At 30.2% G+C, this 22829-nt stretch overlaps 2 protein-coding genes across 3 annotated transcripts; one reads left to right on the top strand and one right to left on the bottom strand.

Moving 5' to 3' along the window:
- Positions 1 to 1478: 1478 nt before the first annotated feature.
- LOC114371225 lies at positions 1479 to 13504 on the bottom strand. Of its 2 annotated transcripts, none has more exons than XM_028328672.1 (18): positions 13123 to 13504; positions 12689 to 12913; positions 12026 to 12121; positions 11323 to 11375; positions 10713 to 10809; positions 9645 to 9718; positions 8706 to 8820; positions 8041 to 8151; positions 6930 to 7006; positions 5158 to 5224; positions 4518 to 4583; positions 4008 to 4115; positions 3769 to 3899; positions 3433 to 3499; positions 3256 to 3323; positions 2910 to 3009; positions 2398 to 2468; positions 1479 to 2101 (listed from the first exon to the last, which is right to left on the bottom strand). In XM_028328672.1, the coding sequence occupies exons 1-18, from the start codon at positions 13273 to 13275 to the stop codon at positions 1726 to 1728; spliced, it is 2055 nt and encodes a 684-aa protein (XP_028184473.1). In that variant the 5' UTR covers positions 13276 to 13504; the 3' UTR covers positions 1479 to 1725. The 2 variants fall into 2 exon arrangements, with proteins under 2 accessions (XP_028184473.1, XP_028184474.1); XM_028328673.1 differs by having other exon boundaries at positions 2910 to 3003; positions 13123 to 13503.
- A 6466-nt stretch (positions 13505 to 19970) lies between these two features.
- On the top strand, positions 19971 to 22358 carry LOC114369763 (chalcone--flavonone isomerase 1B-2). The gene is made up of 4 exons (XM_028327017.1): positions 19971 to 20129; positions 20402 to 20560; positions 21687 to 21910; positions 22025 to 22358. The coding sequence occupies exons 1-4, from the start codon at positions 20024 to 20026 to the stop codon at positions 22214 to 22216; spliced, it is 681 nt and encodes a 226-aa protein (XP_028182818.1). The 5' UTR covers positions 19971 to 20023; the 3' UTR covers positions 22217 to 22358.
- The last annotated feature ends 471 nt before the right edge of the window (positions 22359 to 22829 follow it).

Genomic DNA, 22829 nt, shown 5'->3' on the forward strand with positions numbered 1-22829 from the left:
TGTACACGGATGCAAAACATGGGCATCTTTTCCATTCATTTGTAATTATTCTTGTCTTCTTTTTTTTTATAGCCACTTTTGTGTTTATTAATTTTCATTTTGAAAAATGTAAGTGAATAAAGTAAATATAGTAAATGCACACAGAGAACAAGAATGACCCGACAAGTAATGGTGGGAGAAGGGACTGAGGCCGGAATGCCTGCAAAGCTCGAGAGTTTGTTTTGTCATAATCTTTTGGGATTACCATCCCTTTCCTTTATCCATTTTTTTAGTCACAAACGAAACAAGGTCCCAACTTTTCCTCTTTTTTCCCCCAGTTTCAGATTATTATTTGCTAAAAAAAACACCACCAAGTATGGTTTGGTTCTTTCTGTCGATGAAGGTCCTAGGTATGCTAACCTTACTTTCATGCCCAATTTGTCGCCAAGTTAGGTTGTCGAGCAATTCCTTTTTATTTTCTGAAACCTACTTAATTTATAATACAATGTCGAGATTGATTAAACTGCATCCCTACTTTATTTTTGTTACCGGAAGGGATCAGATTAAAAAAGTACTACGTTTCCTTGTTACACCAATAAGCTTCTTTTTTGCCCAATCAAATATACCATCCACCTCAGGACTAATAATAAACTTTGTGCATTTGTCCAACATGTATACTAGATTCATGAGTCGTTTCTACTAATCATGTTAACAAAATTAACAAGATTAATAGTGGTCACTGGTGAACAAATTTCAGCAATACCAGGTGACGACGTGTATGACATAGTATTCCTGGGAATCACGTTTATTCTTTGATGTATTTAAAAATACCTTTGGTTAGCTTTTAAGATTCTTAGGAATATTTCTTAAATTTAAAAATTATTGAATTAAAAAATAAAAATAAAAATGAAAGTTATAATGAGATTAGAAAATAACTACCCTCATTCCCATCTTTTAACATGGAAATAAGAATGCATTAAAACATGATGTTATTACTTGAGGCAAACAAACTGATCCTTAGTTCCTAGAATAAACTTTTTAATTTGTGAAGCAAACATTTTGGTATCGAAAAGAAATAGACTTTTTTTGGCAATAAGAAAATAAATATTTTGGTAAGTCTAGCATAAACGAGAGGTTATATTTTTTTACATTTGTTGTTTTACTTTTATAAATAACTTTTTTATAACGATGTGACAAAAATTTGTTGTAAAAAGGTTAAGCATTCTTAGTTAATTTTTTTAGACATTCATTTTTTTCCCACTGTTCTACTCATCTAAATCTTCACCAAAAAAAAAAAACATCATCTAAACAAGTGAGAAAAAATTCCTCCAACATTTCTTTTTAATTTATATATATCTAAACAACACATTTTCTCTATCTGTATTTATTTTTCTTATTTTTTTCCCTTTCTATTTTCACTCCACTCCAAACATACCATAAATAAATACAGATGACACGAGCCATCAGTGGGCTTACGTTTCCATCTATGCACACCAATATCATCCGAAGTTCAAAATTCTAACCATACTGATCATTTCAAATCTTTTGTTGACTGGGCTGCAAGTTGCAAACCCGTTAATTTACAGAAGAATAAAGAAATTATGCTATGTAATGTTTACAAATTCAAAGGAATCCGATCCAGATTGAAGCTTCATTAACAGCCGACCTATGGCTTACAAATTTATGGTACTTGCACTTCATCATAAAAATGCAACAGCAAGCATTAATTACTCATAAATAACCTAACTACTTGCTTAATTCTCTTTCAAGCTCATCAAATTCCCAATCACCAATTTCCTCTGCTGAATAATCCTTACTAACCTTCCCAAACTCAGATTCCAGCTTAGCTAATTCCGCTTCATGATCCAATATCTGGTCTGTCTTAACTGAAGGTGATTTTGGTTGCTCATCTGTTTCTGGCTTTGAAAGCTCGATACCTTGAGCTGCAGCACCTTGAGCTGGAACAGAAACTGAAGGAGTAGCATCAGACTTTTTCTCCAAAGGTGGCGTTTCAGCTTTTGCAGGGATCTCTATTTCAAGAATTGGTCTCTCAATAGACTCAAATTGAGTTCGCAACTTTTCAATGGCATCAAACAGCTCTATAACTCTCTCCTCATCTTTCCTGGATTCATGAGCCCAATAAGCAAAGGCTAAAAGGAGATAATATAGTACAATGGAAGCTGATGCAACGCTAATCCTCTACACAAGGAAACGGAATTTATAACATCTTGTATTTCCATAAATGATAAAATGTTCCACGGGAAGAAAACAAAATGGTTTTAGGGTCAGCCAGTTAGAAGAGTTCCAATTTACTGCTGGATTTAGAAATTATATTTATTTTGAACTTGTATCAACCAACTGTCCAATTCACAAATTAGTAAAGCCCCCATAAAGTTATCTAGAAAGAAAATACAAAACCTGGAAATTTTCCCGTGTTGAGCATAAAACTGTTGTTTCATGTTATCCACTACACTGAAGGTAGTAATAATCTGAAAAAATATGAAAGAAAACCACCAATAAGTCCAACCAAATCATAGCACTACTCAATCACTTTGGTTCATGGACAAAGCATATAGCATGCAACAGATATTGGAGGGTCAAGCATATTTAAGTAGACAGTAAAGACTTATGGCAGCAGCAGCAGCAACAGCGATAGTCTTATCCCACAAGGTGAAGTCAAAAATCAAATTCAGGACAGCAAGTACTTGCAAAATCCAAAAAAAAAATTACCTAGAAATAAAGAAAGAAAATTTACAGAAGTGTGGTTTACATAAGAGTGTACAATACAATAGGACAACATTCTACACAGCCATCAAACTAAAAAACTAAACAGTCCAGGACAAAGGTACACTTTTATGGAGGAGAATCAATACAAAAACTGTTGGATGAACAAACCAGTGATTTCAAATTTATCTATGTTACATACATACCTTGGCTTCATAGGTCAAATATTCCTCCTCAAGATTTCTCCTTGGACTTAATACTTCTGACTCATCAGTATCTGCACTGGGTGTCATCTCTAACCTGTATCTTCCAGAAATTGCAGAAAATAGATAAACAATTAGCCACATATAAGTGGGCACATGCAAATGTATATTTTTAAAATTTAAGTCTGATATTTTATGTACAAATGAATATTATACCAACCATTTGATTAACTGCTCATTTTTAGGGGGAAAGAATCTAAAATTTTGTGTGCATCTGTGTGTGTTGACATTGTGAAAATAGTATTCTTAAAGAAATTTCCAAAAACATATGCCCTTAAAAAGGCATTACCTCTGACTTAAATTCTTGAGGTTCACGACAAATGTTCTGATATGGTTAATGCAAGGCTCTAACTCTTTCTGCACACAAATAGCAGGTCATACAACCAATGGGGAAAAAATGGAGGGAAGCAAAAAGGTGGCTGTCATTATACATTCATTATTTGAATCAGCAAAGGGCAATAAGAACCTGGTAAGTAGTAAGAAGTTGAATGGCCAAGTTCACAAAGTAGTCCTCATGTCTCTCCAATTCATCACTTCAAAAATGTAAGGATTAGTTAAAATACTAATTTATGAAAAATAAGGAACAATGGCAAAATAAGTATAATTTCCAGATTTCTGGTTGAAGGATATTGTCAACTGAGTGTATGTGAAGTTGGAATTACACCTAATCTAATGCACACTCATAAACCTTAGTTTTGTGTATATATTTATATACACACGGAGTCTTACCACTCAAATTAGACTCTTCTACAAGCATCAAAACATTTATCATTACTTAAGTTCAGTAAGTTCAATTACATACTTGACCTGCTTGTCATTAATTTCTGCATTTGACCGCTGAAGAACCCAAGTATCTTCCAGAAAATTAATCCAGGTTTTGATAACATCTGCTTCAACCCTACATGAGCTGATTGATTTTGAAAGTTCATCTTCCTGTGAATCAAGGTCAAGTCAAAATTTCAGACAACAGGATGCTGAGAGTAACACTATTCAGGAACATTGATTTAACAATTCACAGCCATGAAAAATAGAACCTCAAACCTTTATTTTCAGGTGTTCAACTATCTGATTGTTTGCTTCCTCAAACTGGTCTCTCTCTTCCCTCACATTCCATAGTCGTGCTTGAGCAGCACCCAAAGTAGTGCTAACCTACACCTCAGAAGCCAGGTTTCAATTATTTATAAATCAAGTTAAAGGCTTCACGGATCCACCAACAATACCCCATAGATTATTAAAGTGAGGAGTCATTTTGACAAGAAAATAAGACAAACTACAATTTATGATATTAGCAGTTGACTTGAAGAACAAAATTTAACTTTCACATCTATAGAATCTTACATATGTTAAAACCTAACAGCACAATGTTTCCTCAACAAATATCGATGCATAATTCACAAGGATGTAAAAAAGAATACTAGATTGCAAGAGGTGGCACATCACATGGGAGTAGAAATGAAGCAAATAATAAATAAACCTACTTCCTCAAGGAAATGTCATTACTAACACCGCAACCCACCCCCCCCCCCCCTCCCAAAAATATATGGTGGATACCTTTTTCAATTCAGCTTCGAGATCTTCTTTTTTGCATTGCAGTTCAGATATCTCAGTAACCAGTTCCTGACAATAAGAGGAAGAAAGAAAAATCAATTAATTGTGCCCCTACAACAGATGGAAGATTTGTCCAGCATGATCTTTGCTCCTATGCGCACAGAGAAATAAACATCTCACTACAGAACTTAATTAGCCAAACAACCCCCAAATAACAGTGAACCAATTGAAAGCGATGAGTATATATCTTGAACAGTGATCAAACCTTCTATATCATATATAGTTGTATTAAAAAGAACAAATATGAGAAATAAATCCTGAGTGATGAGTGTAAAACATATTCTAGAAAACCTTGTCTCGCCTAAACTAAAAACTATGAAGACAGAACAAAAACATATATAGATGACAAAGGAAGCTACATATAACAACTTCTGCTAATAAGCATACATGATCTTATAAGGATCAATCATATTGTCCACACAGTATTTTTAATACATCAACAAACTAACATACATAGCAACAATGCCCTAGATAGGTACAAGAACAACCATGAAATTCCATTTGAAAAATAATACATTCCTCATATACTACAGACTAGTGATAATCGACAATCAATATAATGATGCCCTGCTGAACACATTACCTTCTCCTTTTCACTAGCCTCACCATCTTTAGTCACTCGAACCTTTAATGCTTCCTCTTTTTGTAGTCTGTCAAATTATAGAGAGAGGACACATGGTTAAGTGTTCAGTATCTGAAGCAAGGTATTGAATAGTGGAAAATAAACCCATTAATCAGGGTTGGTTTGTGACATCATCTTCATAAACTAAACAAAAGAACTAGAAGTGTAGGCAGAAGGTAGAATATTCATTAAATTGGCTACTTTGCTAGCACTTTAGAATAAAAAATTTAGTTGTCATCTTCAGTATTGCCCACTGACAGTAACAAACATGATTGAACAGAACAAATAGTACCGACTAATCTTTGAATTTCTAGAATAGGACATTAATTTTGAACCAAAACAATGGAATCTCTTCACACCAGTTTTCGTAATTAAATAGTGTGGATAGCAACTAAACCTCCCCTCCCCGTCCCCAAATCACAGGTCAGTTTCACCCCTATGGCCTCAAAAGCAGGCAGCGCAATCCAAAAAACATGAGTTCATATACCCAAATATTTTCTAACAAAAAAGTTGCAAATATTTTATAATTTTGTTAAGATTTGATAGTAGACCTGCTGCACCATTTCATTGTTTTATAATTTAGAATCAATTATCTCAACTTTGCCCACAATATATTTCATTATTTCTTCAATTACTTGCAGTTAGGTATTTAGTAGGATTTAAAATCTGTCCTTCAGGTTGTAGGTTTTATTTTTGTAATGTCAGTTATTTGGATTTCAATGTGTTTTGTAGTTTCTAGTGACTGGTTATTAACTTATTTAAATTCGTAGAATACTTAGACCCAAGTTTGACAGGTACTGTACAAGTAATGAAACCAAGTATATATAAGTATATATATATATATATATATATATATATATATATATATATATATATATATATATAAAGAGAGAGAGAGAGAGGACATATCATATGAGAGTGAGAGGATTAAATTTGGACTGTATGAAAAAACATGGACAGTCAAGATTTAATGTCTTATTACCACTTAAAAAGTCATGTGACTTTTTGACATTAAATCTCAACCCTCTATATTGTAAGGTTATAAAGCTCAGATTTAATTCTCTCATTTTCATATAAGATGTTTCCTCTAATGGTGATATGATGATGATGATGAACATCACTTAGAACAATACCCATAGCCACCAGATGTTGCGTCTCTCTGTTGGGTGTGATTCAAAGGTCTCCTCAATCTCAATTTAATCTATATACTTGGATGATCTAAATTGTTTTCTGATCTATTGCCCAACTAAATACTTGAAATTCCCTCCAAAACGACAAATCCTAAATCATCATCCTACAAATTTGCCCTTATTTCTAACAAATCCTAAGCTTACAGTTCAGAGAAATGTTCAAAGTTCTTATAGCCACCAAGAGACAGACTCACAGCTCACCCTGTTTCTAAGTGAAGACAGCATACAGATACTTTATACAACATACTATGAACATGTAAAAAGTATATAAATAATCCATTGTTAAATAACGTCTAATGGGTTACGCATGATACCACCACCACCACAATTTCTAAAAAGAGGGGCATACTTCTGGGATATTTGGGCCACTTTTAAAATAAAACTGATTTATTCATCAGAAACCAAAAAGAAATGTACTATTTTAAAGCAAAAAAAAATGCTTCAACAAAAAATGTTTCTCTGGCGACTATAGAAATATTAATTCAGATAAGAAAAAAATCAAAAGAAAAGTATAATAGAAAAGTTCATAATTTGGCAGTCTACCTGTTATCTAAAATACGCTTTTCAGCTTTTGTAGCAGAGTTGGCAAGAGACTCCGTTAATACCTTCAGCTTATCAACCTACTTAAAAACACAAAAGTATTGCTATGGATAAGAAATAATATAAAGATATGACCCAGAAAGAAGAAAAAAAGGAGAAAACAATAGACAACTACGTTCAATCAGAACAGTCCAATAAGACTGACAATATTGCCAAAACAGAATGTTCTACAAATCTCATTCCCGCTCAAAAAATAGTTGAATCAAAATAGGGAATCTGGTAGTTTTATTGTTTCACAATTTGCATACAACTCGATAACAAAATATAAAGGGACAATTAAAATAAAAAATGATAATGTAGAGATTAATTTTGCCTTTTGGCGATGTCAAGTTAATGGAAAGAATAAAATAAATGATAGAATTAAAAAATAACCATAATATTTTGTTGATATGATAAACAACAAGAGAAGGGTAACCAAAAATTAGAAATACTACAAAATCTTTCTAATTTTCTTTTCAGTTTTTCTCCATATTTTGAGTGATTCAATTTTATTTTAGTCAACTTGAGGTAAACCATTATTACTTTAATTGCTCCATGAAATTAGTTTTCATACAAGGAAATATAATTAGTACTATAGGAGTATACTTACTCGGTTTACTTGTTCTTTTCTTTTTTTAGCCTAACTACTGTTAGTAGTTAGTTAGTTAGCTTAGTAGTTAGGACAGCTGTATGAAAGCTGTCACTAACTAACTCAGATTAGTTGGCAGTTACATAAATGTAACTGCTATATAAACTTAAGTGTAATCAGTTTCTGTTTGGGTTGAATAATATCAGCATTTTCACCTCAGATTACCTTTCTATATTCTCTCACAGATTCGTTTATGGTATCCAAGCCTATCCTGGATCCATTAATACAGGCCACCCACCATGTCTCCACGCACCAAGCCCATAGTGTTGGGCGTGAGGAGGTGTATTGGGAAAAATCCAAAGATTTTAGAATATATAAATGAGAGGCAACCTTCACCCTATAAGGTAGCTTTTGGGATTGAGTTAGGCCCAAAACTCACATTCTAAGAAGTACCTCTTGTAAAACCCATAAAGGAAATAATTGTACCTTTTGAGCATGAATTTCGGGAGAGTCTCCATTGCTTAAATTTTTTTTCTTCAGCAATAAGGCTTCCAGTCTGGAACAGATTCTAATCTGAGCAAGGGCAATTTTCAGAGCCTGCAAAATGACTGGTTGGTTATAATCCATCTTTAACACAGAAAGGTCTATATAAATACAGTAAATAATTACATATAAATTTGTATTAAATTAATCAATCTCTGAAGTGCTTGATTCTCTTCTAAACATTGGTCTCACAGTTCAAAACACTTAGGTTTGTGGAATTTAATTCAGGAAGGAGCTCTGGAGTCTAAACTCTTATGATGGTTGATAAGTAAAGCTAAAAAAGTTCAAGTGAAAAGGTATAAAAGCATCACAGATTCAATTAATAATCAATCACTATAAAGCTTCAAAATCGAAAACAGAAAATATTTTAAAGGATAAAAAGTGGCATTTGATTAATGTTATGTTTTTGTTGAGGGGTGAGGAGTGATGGAGAAATTTGTTAAAATCACCCATGGAATTTAAGAGCTCAGGAATTCAATTTACAGTCTAGTAACACCACTTCTCCAAATAACGGTAGAAAATAAGATCATATATATTATTAGTCACATGGCAAAAATTCATTACTGACACAACAAAAGGATTCAGAGAGGAAGTTATGCCAAACAAACCTCTAGCGTTGCTATTGTTTCCTCAGCCGCTTTATAATCAACTTTGCTTACAGGCCCCTGTGAAGTTGTTATCTCAGTGAGCTGTTTCTTCAGATTAGAGGCTTCAGCATCTATTCTGCAGTCAGAAAGCAAAACAATATGTGAAGTGAGGTAGCAGCTCAGTTTTCTCACTTTATATTATAGCAGCAAACATAGATCTTCTGATAAATGAAACATTTCAAAAGTTTTTTAATAACTCATGCAAAGTAAAAATATTTTAACTTGACCCAAAAGCAACGACGAATCCTGCTGCCTAATATTAGACAATAGACATTCAATAAGATTATTTCATATATTATCAATTAAAGCAACTTTAAAATGGTCTGGGCTTTACAAATAGCATGGAATGATTGACTTATCAGTATACAGATAGATATAATCAACTACTTATATGTGAGACCATCCAAGAGTAGATCAAGAAAGCAAAAGCCTAAACCTGAGAAAAAAAATTATTGGATGTGGTTTATCTTCTATAAAGATCACACTCTATTTATAAAGTGGCCTTGCCATTTTATTTCATTTTTATTTGTTATTAGTTAAAGGCATGTATTAGTAAATTTTTTAGAATTGTAGTCCCTGATTATAGTTGAGCTTATATTACCAGATGCCTGGAATCATACTCAATGTAGAACAGCATTGTCCTTATTAGAAAAATCGCCGTACAAATCATTACTTAAATTGGATTATAACTTCAAAAAAATCAAATAGTAACCACAGAGAGAAAGGCATAAATGAATCACACGATGTCATTCAGCTTGGTTAAAGATAAAATCTCCAGAGATTGATAAACACAACTAATAGATTCTGGAATTTAAACTTCAGATCTAGCCTCAAAACTCAAGTGTCTAGCAGAGATGGTACAAAGAAAGTGGCAATGGAAACTCATTGCTTCACACCGACCTTGAAGCATCAGAATTGATTTTCAACCCAGTGATGGCACCTTGCGCAAACTGAAGTAATTCCTCTTGCTTCACCTAAAGAACAACTTAAACATCAAACAATTTCACTGAATGCATCAAAGAAGGTAAACATTGAAACAATTTGAACAAGGTAAACATAAAACAATCTCACTGAATGCATTAAAGAACAAGAGAGGCCACCACTGATAGGTATTAAGAGAAAACATGGGAGTTTAAACCCACAAATTCGCCTTGCATGTCTCACAACTCTATCTACTAAGTTTTGAGTTGTCTAAAGGGGGGTACATTTCATTTTAATTACTTTCAATGAGCACTTTAAGGTCACCTTTTAAATTGAGATATTAGGTGTTGATTGGTATTCTCTCTAGTCTCTACACAAAATTATGATATATAAAAAATCCATAAATGAAGTTATAAAATTCTGATTTTTATCCCATTCTCTCCATTCTAATAAGTTATAAATATTAGCATTAATCATAGATTAAATCCCAGTTCCTACTTCCTACGTTTTAAAAATGATATAACAAGAAATAAAATTGATAATGCAATCAAGGATCTGAAACAGGATAACCATGTTTGGAATAGAGGACAAGTTCCTAATTTGGTTCTTAATAGTAATTTCGTACTAGTTATGTTAGCATCACTAATACATAATTTTAGGTTGAATGCTTCCCGATAATTTATTTTTTTTATTTTAATAGTCTTTTCACTCTTTTGTACAACATAAAGTTTTGTTAAGAACAATCAAAACTTCATTGTTGAGGAAAATTTCAGAATTCAGATGTTTAAAATAAAATCTTAAAATTAGTTAAGGAAAACGCTACTCCAGGTGTTAAAAATATGCATTCTGAAAATTGAAACTTCAGCGTGAATATAAAAAAATGATTATCAATGGTCAACGCATCAAAGAACCTTCAAAGATTTTGCGAAGTCACAATTAAACTCCAAAAATACAATTAATCAAAGAGAGAAGAAAGCATACATAGCATTAATACTGAAGAATATATCTACCTATAGATCATATGAGTGAAGTCAACATCATACTTACCAGTACTTCATCTTCATAGCTTGAAAAAGCTGTTGCTAAATCTTGCAGGCTGCTCACTATGGCATTATGAACTTCTTTTCCTCCAGTAAGACAAAGTCTATATAAATAAGGATGAGGAAAATATGATTAGATGTATCTTCAGCTGAACTGCAATATAAAAGTTTCTCACAAAGACACAGATGAAATTAAAATTTTAAGTGGCAAAGACAATATGTTCACAATCATGAACATTGATCATATAAGTCACAGGTAAATATGCACAGAAGGATTTCATATCGTGGAGGAGCTAGACCATGTCATATTCATAAACATAAAATCCAAGAGGAGTCATGGCCGGAAACATCCAAATATATATATATATATATATATAGGGGGAGAGAGAGAGAGAGAGAGGAGGGATCAAGTTAAATCATGAGTAACTCTAAGAAAGTTACTTTTCATCCTCACCATTCATTTTGTTGAAATTTAATGGTTAAGATTAGTTACTCATTGCAACCATTAGATTTCAAGAAAATGAATGGTGAGGGTGAAGAGTAACTTTCTTATAGTTACTCTTGGTGTAACTTGATCTCTCCTCATGTGTGTGTGAACATAAAAGTAATATACTCACCCAAACATCTCCAGGAGAAGGGAAACCTCTTCCTCATTCGGAGCATGAATAATCTGAGGAATAGAAAAGAGTTAACCCTGCGGTTAACCTCCATTATCAGCAAAAACAAACAAATTGACTTTATCCAGAATGATATTCTTTTACCAATATAATGATGATAGTAGAACATAAAGCTGCATACACCAAAGAAAATCAAAGGAACAAGAAGGTATGTTCAGCTACATCAAAATATGATTGATGGAATATTCACAAGAAGTTATTAACTCTTTTTTAAAATAAAGTGATTATATTAATTTCTACAATAAATTAACGTTTTGGACATACAAAGTGCACTTAAGAATATTAAATTTTAATTCGACCCCACCAATAATCAAGAGGGGGGAGAAAGCAAGAAATAGATATAAAAGAGCATAACACTTAAACTGCATGTGTACATACTTCACAGTCTGAGAGACTGAGACAACGAATCTCAAGCTTGCACCTTGGGCATTCACCAAACTAAATGTCATGCCTCACTTCACAAATACACTTGAAACAAGCTTTTCTTTTTCCACCCATTTTGCTAAGACATTTTGAAAATCTACAGTTTTATGCTTACAGAACAAACCAAAAGCATAGATATCTATGTTATAAACTTACGTACCAATATACCATGGGAAGTTCAGCATAATTATACATAATAATTAACATTAATTAAACATACCATGGATAACGTTATACCCTCCAATGCCTGACTTTGAAGAAAAACATCACGGAAATTTAATGGTTCTCCCCCAACATCAGAATCGTAATAAAGAACCTGAAAAGAAACAGTAGAATAACAAACACAAATATCAAAGGTAAAAAGGATGCGATTATGTTTACTAACTCAAGGACTACAATAGCAACTTCAAAATTTAAGCATCGACACATAATAAACAAACAAAGAAGGATCTCATAAATTAATATTTTCTAATATATATAGTGGCATCACAGAGTAGGATTTTATATAATACTGACCAACAGGGAAAATTTCCTACTGTAATCTAATTGGGAGAAAAAGACAGAAGCCAACAACCCAAGAATCTTATTATCATCCAAAACAGGAAAAAAGACATAGCAGTGGGAAAACAAACAGCAAAAGGTTCTGACGTAGACTAGATTCAACTAGGGCGGAGTAGAAAGCATGAGATTGGCTTAATACGCCATAATTTCAGGACGAATGCTAACATGGCACTCCTTTAACACATTTTATCCTACACAATTTTGTAATTTCCAATCAATTTAAGTCAACAATAGAAAAAGTGTGTTAGCATTTCTCTAATTTAAGAGACAGTTATAGCAAACTAGAGTAGACATACGAAGAAGGAAGATTTGTAATTCTAACCAGAGATGGTTTCCTTGGGTTCTCCTTGGCTTCTTCAACCGCAAGGTGCTGCTCGAGAGTCCTCTCTTTGCCTTCAGCCAATGAAGCCTCGGACAACTTCTGAATCTCTTGAAGCACAACCACCCATCTTCTAAGCAACTGCACTCTCTCAGGTCCCCTATACGAGACAGCAGCTTCTTCCAACCTTTTAATGGTCTGCGCAACACTTCTGTAATTCCGAGCACTCTGCACGGTACACATAACATAACATCACAAGAAATTCGCATTCTCGAGTCAACATGTTTACATACCCTAATAATGGTAACATAGCACTTTGATTGGAACTACACACATAAAGGGGTGGTTATTGGTTTCAGTGTAGTGACTATAAATACAAACTGATGCATTGATTAAAAATTAAAGGTGGTGTGAGAGAAGATAAAAGTGGAATTTACAATGCGATCCTGTAGGATTTTGGCGCCCTCGGCCACGGCTTGGCCGGCGTGTTGAACGACGGTGTCGGCGTAGTTCTTGACGGTGCGAGTGAGGTTGTTTTTGTTGCCGACCTCGACGGCTTTGTTGACCGCAGATCTCAGCCAAGATGACATGTTTTTGTTCTCTGCTGCCACTCCGCGTTTGAGTTCGGATATTGGGGATGGAAGAGCCAGGCAATAAATTTAGGGTTTGGAATGTGTTGGGAACAATAACGAAGAGAAAAAGAAGATCAAGGAGAATCAGAAAGAACACCGACCACCATCTCTCTCTCTCTCCTTCTGACTCTATTCTGTTGTTTGCTTCGTTTCGGATTTCCAGAGGGACGACGCCGTTTCTTTCTCTCTTTTTTTTTGCTTGAATATATTTTTATCCTAATCATTTTTCATTTTTTCCTCTAACAAAAAAATTGTTTTAATCCATACAGAATTGTTTATTTTATTTTTGGTTTATAAAACATTTTAGATGTCACTTTAAAAAGTACAAAAAATATTATTTAAAATACTTTAAAGATAAAAAATAAAACAACCACATTTTATAAAAACTAAATAAAAATAATAATTTGAAAAAACAAAAGTAAAAAACACAAGCACGAAAAATATATTTAAATCTATTTATAAAACTTCCTTTATGTTTCTATAGAGACGTAAATATATTTAAGGTTTCTCATAAATAATTCAATTTTATTTTTTATTTCCAATAAATTTTATTATTATTTTGGGCCTAATGTGTTAAAATTTTTATTTTGAATCCTTCTTGACAATTAACTGATAAGGTTTACTGCGACGGCTATTGATGATGCTTGAAATACCAGTTTGTAAGATATTCAAAAATTTAAAACAAAAATTTTAATATTTTAGATATTCAAAATAACAAAAAAAATTATTAAAAACCTAAAAAAATCAATCATTTTTCAGAAACCTTCAGCATGTTTAAGCCTTCTATAAAATACTAATAAATTTCATTATTAAACAAATATAATTTCCGGATATGAAAAAAAAATCGATCAAACCCACCCTAAAATCTATCAAGAATTGGAAATCACTTATCAAGTCAACAATACTTACAACAATTATTCCCTAATTGGTAGTTTTTACTCATATAATATAACTTAATCATTTATATTAATTCACAACCTTTTTGAAAATATTTAGTGTCTTCTCTTACAAATTGATTTATTCAGATTTACAAAATTCAAATTTATTAATTTTATTTTAAATTCATAACATAAATGTTACTGATAATTTTCAACTTTGATTCCTATAAACCTAATTTTATAGGAATTATAAATAAAAAAATTAAAATCTTAAAGAAACTAAAATTAAAAAAATGTACATGAACTAGAAATAAATAAACAAATTTACAGTAATTAAAATTGGAAAAAACATTAATTTACAAAAAAATAGAAAAATAGTTTTACAAAAATAAAAAATGAAAAAGTGCTAACTTAGAGTCGTCCTACAAAGTTTTTCACACGATGTGTGAATTTATAACTAAATGACTTAGTAATTTACGAATACCTAATCTAACACCTAAAGGTCATTGTGAAGAATTAGGATATGTTTGATTGACCGTTCGAAAATACTTACGAGGGTTAATTGTACTTTTAAAAATAAATTTAGTTTCATAACATGTTTGACTGCTCTCAAAAAGTATATTTTCACATCAAAAAAATTCTTTAAAACTCAATTTTGTATAAGTTTGGGTTGTTTTGGCAAATTTAAGTTTAATTTAAACTAAAGTTTGTAAACTTTAATCATATGTAAAAAGTTGGCATTCAGCTGCAAAGTTTGTTGAATATCTTGGGTGTTTTGTTTCAGACTAATATTGTGTTCGCAGAGCATCGACTTCAATGAACCACTCCACGTTCTCGGTCTCAAGTATTATATATTTTGTATTCTAAAATGTGTCTGCGTCTGTATTGAGTGATGTAAATGTGATTTTTATTTGAGTGAGGTGAGTACGTTTATTGTGTGTTTGTTTCAAACACTGAATGAATATATAAATACTATTTAAACTCTTAAAAAATATTTTAAAAGCATAAAATTATTTTTGATACATACTATATAAGCTTTCAAAAAATTATTTAAGAAACATCAAATTATTTTTGATAATGGGTTAGATTGTTTAAATTTTTCAAAAAGTATTTATTTTTTTAAAATGTGATTTTTTTAAGAAGTAAACAGGTTTTGTTAAAGAAACATAAACCTGTTTTAAATGATTTCACTGGTCAGAAAAGATTTCCCCGCGGGGTTGGTTATCTGATGCTTCAAGTTCAAGGGTGTTCGAGAGATCTAAAATATATTTTCATCCCGAAATTGTACATTATAATAATATCAGATACAGTGTTGCATATATATTTCACATTTGTAGGTTGCTTGAACCTTGAAGGTTAATTAATGCTTACAGATATTTGGAAGTAGCAGCAATTTTAATTTGTGCTGCGATGTTGTATTTGCAAGGGCCAGAAAACGTCATTGGCTTTAGTAGATATATAATAATATAACTATTTGCAAGGGCCACAAACAGCTCACCCAGAAGAACATGCTACTTCCCAAGCCTTCATGATTCTTCAATAATGCCTGAAATAACCCACACAGCCATTATAAAGAATTCAAACATCACCATTCTTTCCATTTGGGAAGCACGATATTTTTCATTTTATTTTTTATAGCATAATATCGATGCGAAGTATTTATCAATTTTTCCTAATAATTAATCTCGGTCATAATCATTTTTATAAATTTTTTCTCTTAATCACATTTTTTTCATCTATAAGATTCAAACTCGAAACATCACTTAGGATCACTCAAATCAATTACTTATTAGTTGAAAAATACGATATTAACATAAAATTATGTCATATAGGCCAAAAGAAAAAAAAAACTCACTAAACTTACTTTCATTGACGTAAATTCGTCTAATGGAACATTAATTTAAGGAAACATTATTTTTTATAAGCTATCGAAAACTAGTGAGAGTGACGAATCAAGGATTTATGTAGAACTAGATTTTGTCTAGTGTGTTGCATGGCGTTAATAATTTCATACTTTTTAATTAAATTTTGTATTTTATATAATAAAATGTGTTATATTTTTATCTTTACACTCTCATAAAAATATAAGTTTATCATAATAATTTAGATATTAATATGATATCATGTAAAATGTTAACCTCCGTGTATTAAGTAAAAAAATATGGTATCAATGTATAAGATAAAACTAAAATTTGTTTAGTGGAAGAAAATTATGAATAATTTGTTTAGGTGAAAAGATAGTAAATAGTTATTTGCTTAAGAATCAATTTTAGCCACTTATTTATTAAAGGAAGAAAGAAAATTAATCGTCACGTGGCCAACAATGAGAACGAAAAATTAACATTTAATTTTGTTTTCTGTCAGTTGAGAAATCAAAACCAGAAGTTGAAGGTATAATACAATAACATGTTACCCATTAGTGTAAAATCGAAAAAAAAAAAACTAAATGTACAGAAAAAACGTGAGAAAAGAAAAACCCCATCTCGAAAAAGAAAAAAAATAACTAAATGCCCACCGCAACCGCAACCGCAAGTCCAAAAGCAATTTCTACTAAAATGATTTTTTTTCCTTTCCAACAAAAGATAAATGATTTTCTTAATCGGCAAAATTAAAGATTTTTTTATATTTTGATCTGATTGGTTCAAACATATGATTTTGATTGATCCAAATATTAATATTACTATAAATTGGTATTGATTGAAAATTTGGTCAGTTATGTGTATTGAATTTATTGACACGTTAAATGTTATTTAATAAAAATAGGTTTAATTGTTGTTTTAATCTATGAATTTTAGGTATGTGTTTTTTTTAGTCTCTAAATTTTAATAAATTATTTTTTAGCTTCTCACATGATAAATTGATATTTCATGACGGTTTTAACATTTTTGTAATGATTTTGTGACAGATTTAAAATCAAATTCAAGCGATTAAAAATTTAAACTTATTCATGACAATTTAGAGACTAAAAAAATTAATTCATCAAAATTTAGAAGAAAAAGAACAATTTAATTTCATAAACAAAAAAAGTACACATCCTAAATTCAGAGACTAAAATAATAATTAAACCTAATTTAAAACTAATTTTAATACTAAAGATTAATTTTTATACTTATTTTAAAAGTTGTTGTTTAACAAGAAAATAGATTGATTTTTCAAATTAAATATAATATTGGTTCATTTTGAATTTACATTTTAAATTTGTCACAAAATGCTAAAAGTTAAAATAAAATATCAATTTATTATTTCAAAGACTAAAAAACAATTTGTCAAAATCCAGGAATAAAAATAAATTAATTAATTAGGTGGGGAAAAAACTCATGCATTTATGGTGGAAAAAAAATCAATTAATTAGGTGAAATGAAAAATTGTTTGTCTATCAAATTTGTATAAGAATTAGTTATTATTAATGAGAATTATGTGTAGTGAGAGTAAATGAGTAGGAATATTATTTAATTAAAAATAAAATGACATATTAAAAAAATTACTGATATTTTTTAATTGTATAATGACTTTAAACGATTTATATTTTGAAACGAAAGATGTACAATAATTTTAAACAATTTATATTTTGAAACGGAAGTATAAAATTGCTTATTCAATTTACACGGTTTGTATAAAACAATTTAATAACGACAATAAGTAGCAAATAATTTTACATAACAAATTAGCAATTGATTCAGACGTAAAATATTAATTTGATTTTTTTCTTCATTCAATTAATGACAATTAATGCAAACTTAATTCAGTTGAAATATTTTTTTTTCATTCAACTATTCATCCTACATTCAAAAAGATTATATAAAATATATGATAAATAATCATTTTCATTTTTGAAAGTGTGTGACACTAATAAGTCTATCCAGATGAAAAAATAAATAAAATTTAATATTTAAAAGTGTAAAAAGTAAGATAAACTCATTTCATCATCAACTTTCGCCATCGATATTAGAAAACTCATTTACATGACACACGTAAAAATAAAAATGTCACGTAATTGATGTTTGCATGAATATAAAAATTAAAGTTATTGACAAATACATTTTTAATTTAACAATTTATTGGCATTTTTGTCATTTACTTATACAACTTATGGACAAATATATTCACAAAATATATAAACCTAATTAGTTACATTAGTAACAAGATATATGCACAAACAACACATTAGACTTTTAAGTTTATGATCTTGTTATTGCAAATATTATTTTAATGTATTATAATTATATTTATAATGTTAATTTATCACAAATGAAACAAGACTTGAGAGAATATGTAAGGTAGGTAGGTTTTCAAATAAAAAATTAGTTTGTCAAATCTTAAATGAATCATTCACAAGTAATAAAAAAAACAAACATGATATGTCTAATAATCATAACTACAATGTTTTATAGTTTCCTTGTTTAGTTAGTGATCACTTATAAAATTAAAATTAATGTCAAATAAAAAAAGTAATAGATTATACTTTCATAGACAAACTAATCTCACTTTTTTTCTTTTGACGTTTATTATAAATATATAAGTGATCACTAGTTGAGAGGGAAAGCTATAAAAATATTATAGTTCTAGTTGTTAAACTTTTCATGTTTTTTTTTTTTTTTTTTTTACTTATGGATGATCCATTTAAGATTTGACAAATTGATTTTTTGTTTGAGAATCTAACCTTGTCTTGTCTCCTCTTAAGTCTTGATTTTTGTGTGATAAGTTGACATTATAAATATAATTATAATGACAATACATTATAATAAATATCTGTAATAACAAAATCATAAAATTTTTAAGTCTACGTGTTATTAGTGCATGTATATCATTACTAATGTTAATTAATTAGGTTTATATATATTTCATGGATATATATTGTGAATAAGTTGTATAACTAAAGGATCGAAATATTAATAAATTATTAAATTTAGGAATGTATTGGTAAGTAATTTTAGTCCATACGCCCATATGAGCATTAATTATGCAATAATTTTGTCCTTGTGTGTGTTATGTAATTGAGTTTTTTAACATTAATAGATAAAAGTTGACTGTGAGATAAATTTGTCTCACTTTTTATCTTTTTAGAAACTATTTTTTTCATGTTTTAGGAAAAAAAAAATTATTTATCTTAAAGTATATGATAAATTTGAGAGAGAAAATTGATAAAAAAAAATGTATACATTTGAACTCAACTGAATCTAGTGTAATCCACAGCAGTTTTATTCCGATTTTTAACACGGCCCCAAACAAATGATGTATAGATCTACTGCTATAGAAAATTTATTTTTCTGGTGTGGAAAGTAGGACTAGGATGCGAATAATGCGATGGCTTTCCAATCAAAAACAAAAAATAATGGTGGGGCCGTGGGCCGTTGTCCAATTTTTTATTTTCTCATTATTCTTTCAAGTGCAAGTTAGGTGGGTAGGTGAGAAAGAACTTCAGTTTTTTTTTTTTAAAAAAAATCAATATCAACTAATGCATTATAAATAATAGATTATAGATATTAGTTAAAGAATTTAAAAAAATTAAAATATAATATTTTTTTATTATTAACGTATTTTATTTTTATTTTTAATAAAAAAAATAATTATTAGCATTTTTAAATATAAATTTAAAAATATTAGATAATAAAATTAAAAAAACAACGTATTAACCATATGCAACATAATAAAATTAAAAATTAAAATATAATGTTTTTTTTAGTAATAAAAAACATATGCAACATATTTAAAAAATGTTATTGCAAGCTCATGTTAGTCAAGATTCAAGTGGCCAGTCACAGTTGAAATGCCTTCTATATTAACCATCTTGCCTCTTGAACAAATCACTGTCCTCCATTTGACACATTATGGCCACACCAGCATCCATCACCAATGTCACTGTGGAGTTCCTTCAATTCCCCGCGGTGGTGACACCTCCTGCCTCTACCAAATCCTATTTCCTTGGTGGCGCAGGTTCTAATATACAACACTTAATATACTTATTAGAAATGTATATGGCTACCTTTTTTTTATATATATAGGTTACCATCTAAGATAAATTTTCGATTCTAGCTAGCTTTTGCTAAAGTATTGAAACTTCCAACTGTTAATTAATTAAGACCGTTGCTGGAAGACACAAATTTGAGTATATGATGAAAAACTAAAACTTGAAAAAAGGATTCATATATGGTTATTATGTTGTTTTTATTTTCTCTTTTAGTTGAAGAAAATATTTACTTTTTTAGGGGTGAGAGGGTTGAATATTGAAGAAGAATTTGTAAAGTTCACGGGAATAGGTGTTTATTTGGAAGACAAGGCCGTGTCATCACTCGGTGCCAAATGGAAGGGCAAAAGTGCAGCTGAATTGCTGGACTCACTTGACTTCTACAGAGATATCATCAAAGGTAGTAGCTTTTATAAAATTAAACATGTTTCCACGTCTTATACCTTCTAGTACTAATTATAACATGATCAATAAATTTATAGTAGCTTTCTTACTCTAATCTAACGGACTTTTTGCAAGAGTACGTACTAGTAATTAACGTGACTGTCATTTTCTAAGCTTCGAATATATATGCTATCTCCTTTTACTATGAAAATTATAAAATTTAAATAATTTCTTTGCAAGCGTTGAAGATATGATAACTTAGACAGCTGGATTTTGTCCTGTACAGCTAAAATTCAATAAAAAAAAGGATAGTTAAACACAATTATTATATATTTCGGATTGAAATTCTTTCTCTCTTTTTTATATATATATATTTCTTTAATCAAGTATTATTGATTCAATATGTTGTTTTTTACCTCATAATAAATCAAAATTTTTCTCAGTTGTTAATTTCTTTTATAATCGTGATAACATGAAAAAGATAAGAAGTCGGAGTGATAAAATGGTTACTCCAATTCATTTTGGTCCATCCTCTCATTAGTTCCTCCAAAACAGGTCGAGACAGAAAAATTCACCTTCTAATGGTGGACTAAAAATCTTACCTGTCTCACTTAGGAATAAATTGGTAGGTTGTTGGGTTAAACCGTTAAAAATGAAAAAAAAAGAAAAATTTTGATATCTTATTTCATATAATTAACCAAATGAATAAATTTAGTTAAAAAATATAAAATATATCAATTATTTATCCTAATTTTGATTTCAATATACATTTTTCTATTAGTATTAGAGAATTGATTTTATAAAATACCATAAAAAATAAAAAATGTATATTTGGATTTTTAAATAACATTATAAACTTGAAAAAAAATATAAAATGACAACTTAAAAAGTCTAAACAACTATTAATATTTACATTTTTTTTAACAAAATATATATGTATGATGGATAGGTGGGTCAATTCATCCAATACGGATTGACTGATCAATTTTAATAATCACCAACTTTGACCTTGTCACCCCTAATAAGAATATGAAGAAGAAAAAAGCTGGACTAGTATTTTCTTGTGGCTATAGGTGTGCTATTCAATTGTTGCCACTTTCATTTCATTATTGTTCAATGAAATATGAGTGTTTATTAATTAGGTCCGTTTGAGAAGTTAATTCGAGGGTCAAAGTTAAGAACATTGGATGGTCGTGAATACGTAAGGAAGGTGTCAGAGAACTGTGTGGCCCATATGGAATCCGTTGGGACTTACAGTGAAGCAGAAGAAAAAGCTATTGAGGAATTTAGAAATGCTTTCAAGGATCAAAATTTCCCACCAGGCTCCACTGTTTTCTACAAACAATCACCCACTGGAACATTGGGGGTTAGTATAATCACCAATCACCAATTGCATCTGAAATTAAAAACTAGGAAGCTGCACTGCACATAGTATATAGTTTAATTTTCTCCAGTTTGATTAATTTTGTACAAATTGCAGCTTAGTTTCTCGAAAGATGAGACAATACCAGAACATGAGCATGCAGTGATAGACAACAAACCACTCTCGGAGGCCGTTCTGGAGACTATGATCGGAGAGATTCCTGTTTCCCCTGCTTTAAAAGAGAGTTTGGCTACAAGGTTTCACCAGTTTTTCAAAGAGTTAGAGGCCAATCCCAACAATGAAAACTGAGAACAATCTTTAGGGGACATTGGAAACAGGAACAACAAAAAAATCCCCACTTTGTTTGAATTTGTACCCCATTTAATAAATGAGCAAACCAGTTAGATAATAAAATTTATAAATTAGAAAATAATATTATTTCTTATAAATATTTTATTTTTTCTCTACTTAATGTAAAAATGACAAATTTAAAAGACAAATGGAAGGAATTAAACATTAAAAAATAAAATTAAAACACCATGTTATAGGTAAAAGCACATAAATAGGAAATAAATAAAAAAATTAAAAACCCAAAGATAGGGTTGTCACTGGTAGAATTTAACCAGACTATGAACATGTCTCATTGTTTAGGAATGTGGATAGAACACTAGTTCTCATAAAGCCTGAGCAATGCTATATTATATCAAGAATCTTAATATTGGATCATCCACAAATACCTATGTATTAATTTTTGCGAATAAGCTAAGCTAAGTTGTTTTTGTTTTTAATAATACTATATATCCACTATCTATGACTTAATGTCAGTTTCGTAGCCATGTTTGAATGCCCAATAAAAAATGTCAATAATTATAAAGATACATTTATTTTCTTCTTTTGTTAAATAGACAGTACTAGTATTAGT

Source organism: Glycine soja, chromosome 10, assembly GCF_004193775.1.
Source record: "Glycine soja cultivar W05 chromosome 10, ASM419377v2, whole genome shotgun sequence".
NCBI classification, from domain to species: domain Eukaryota; kingdom Viridiplantae; phylum Streptophyta; class Magnoliopsida; order Fabales; family Fabaceae; genus Glycine; species Glycine soja.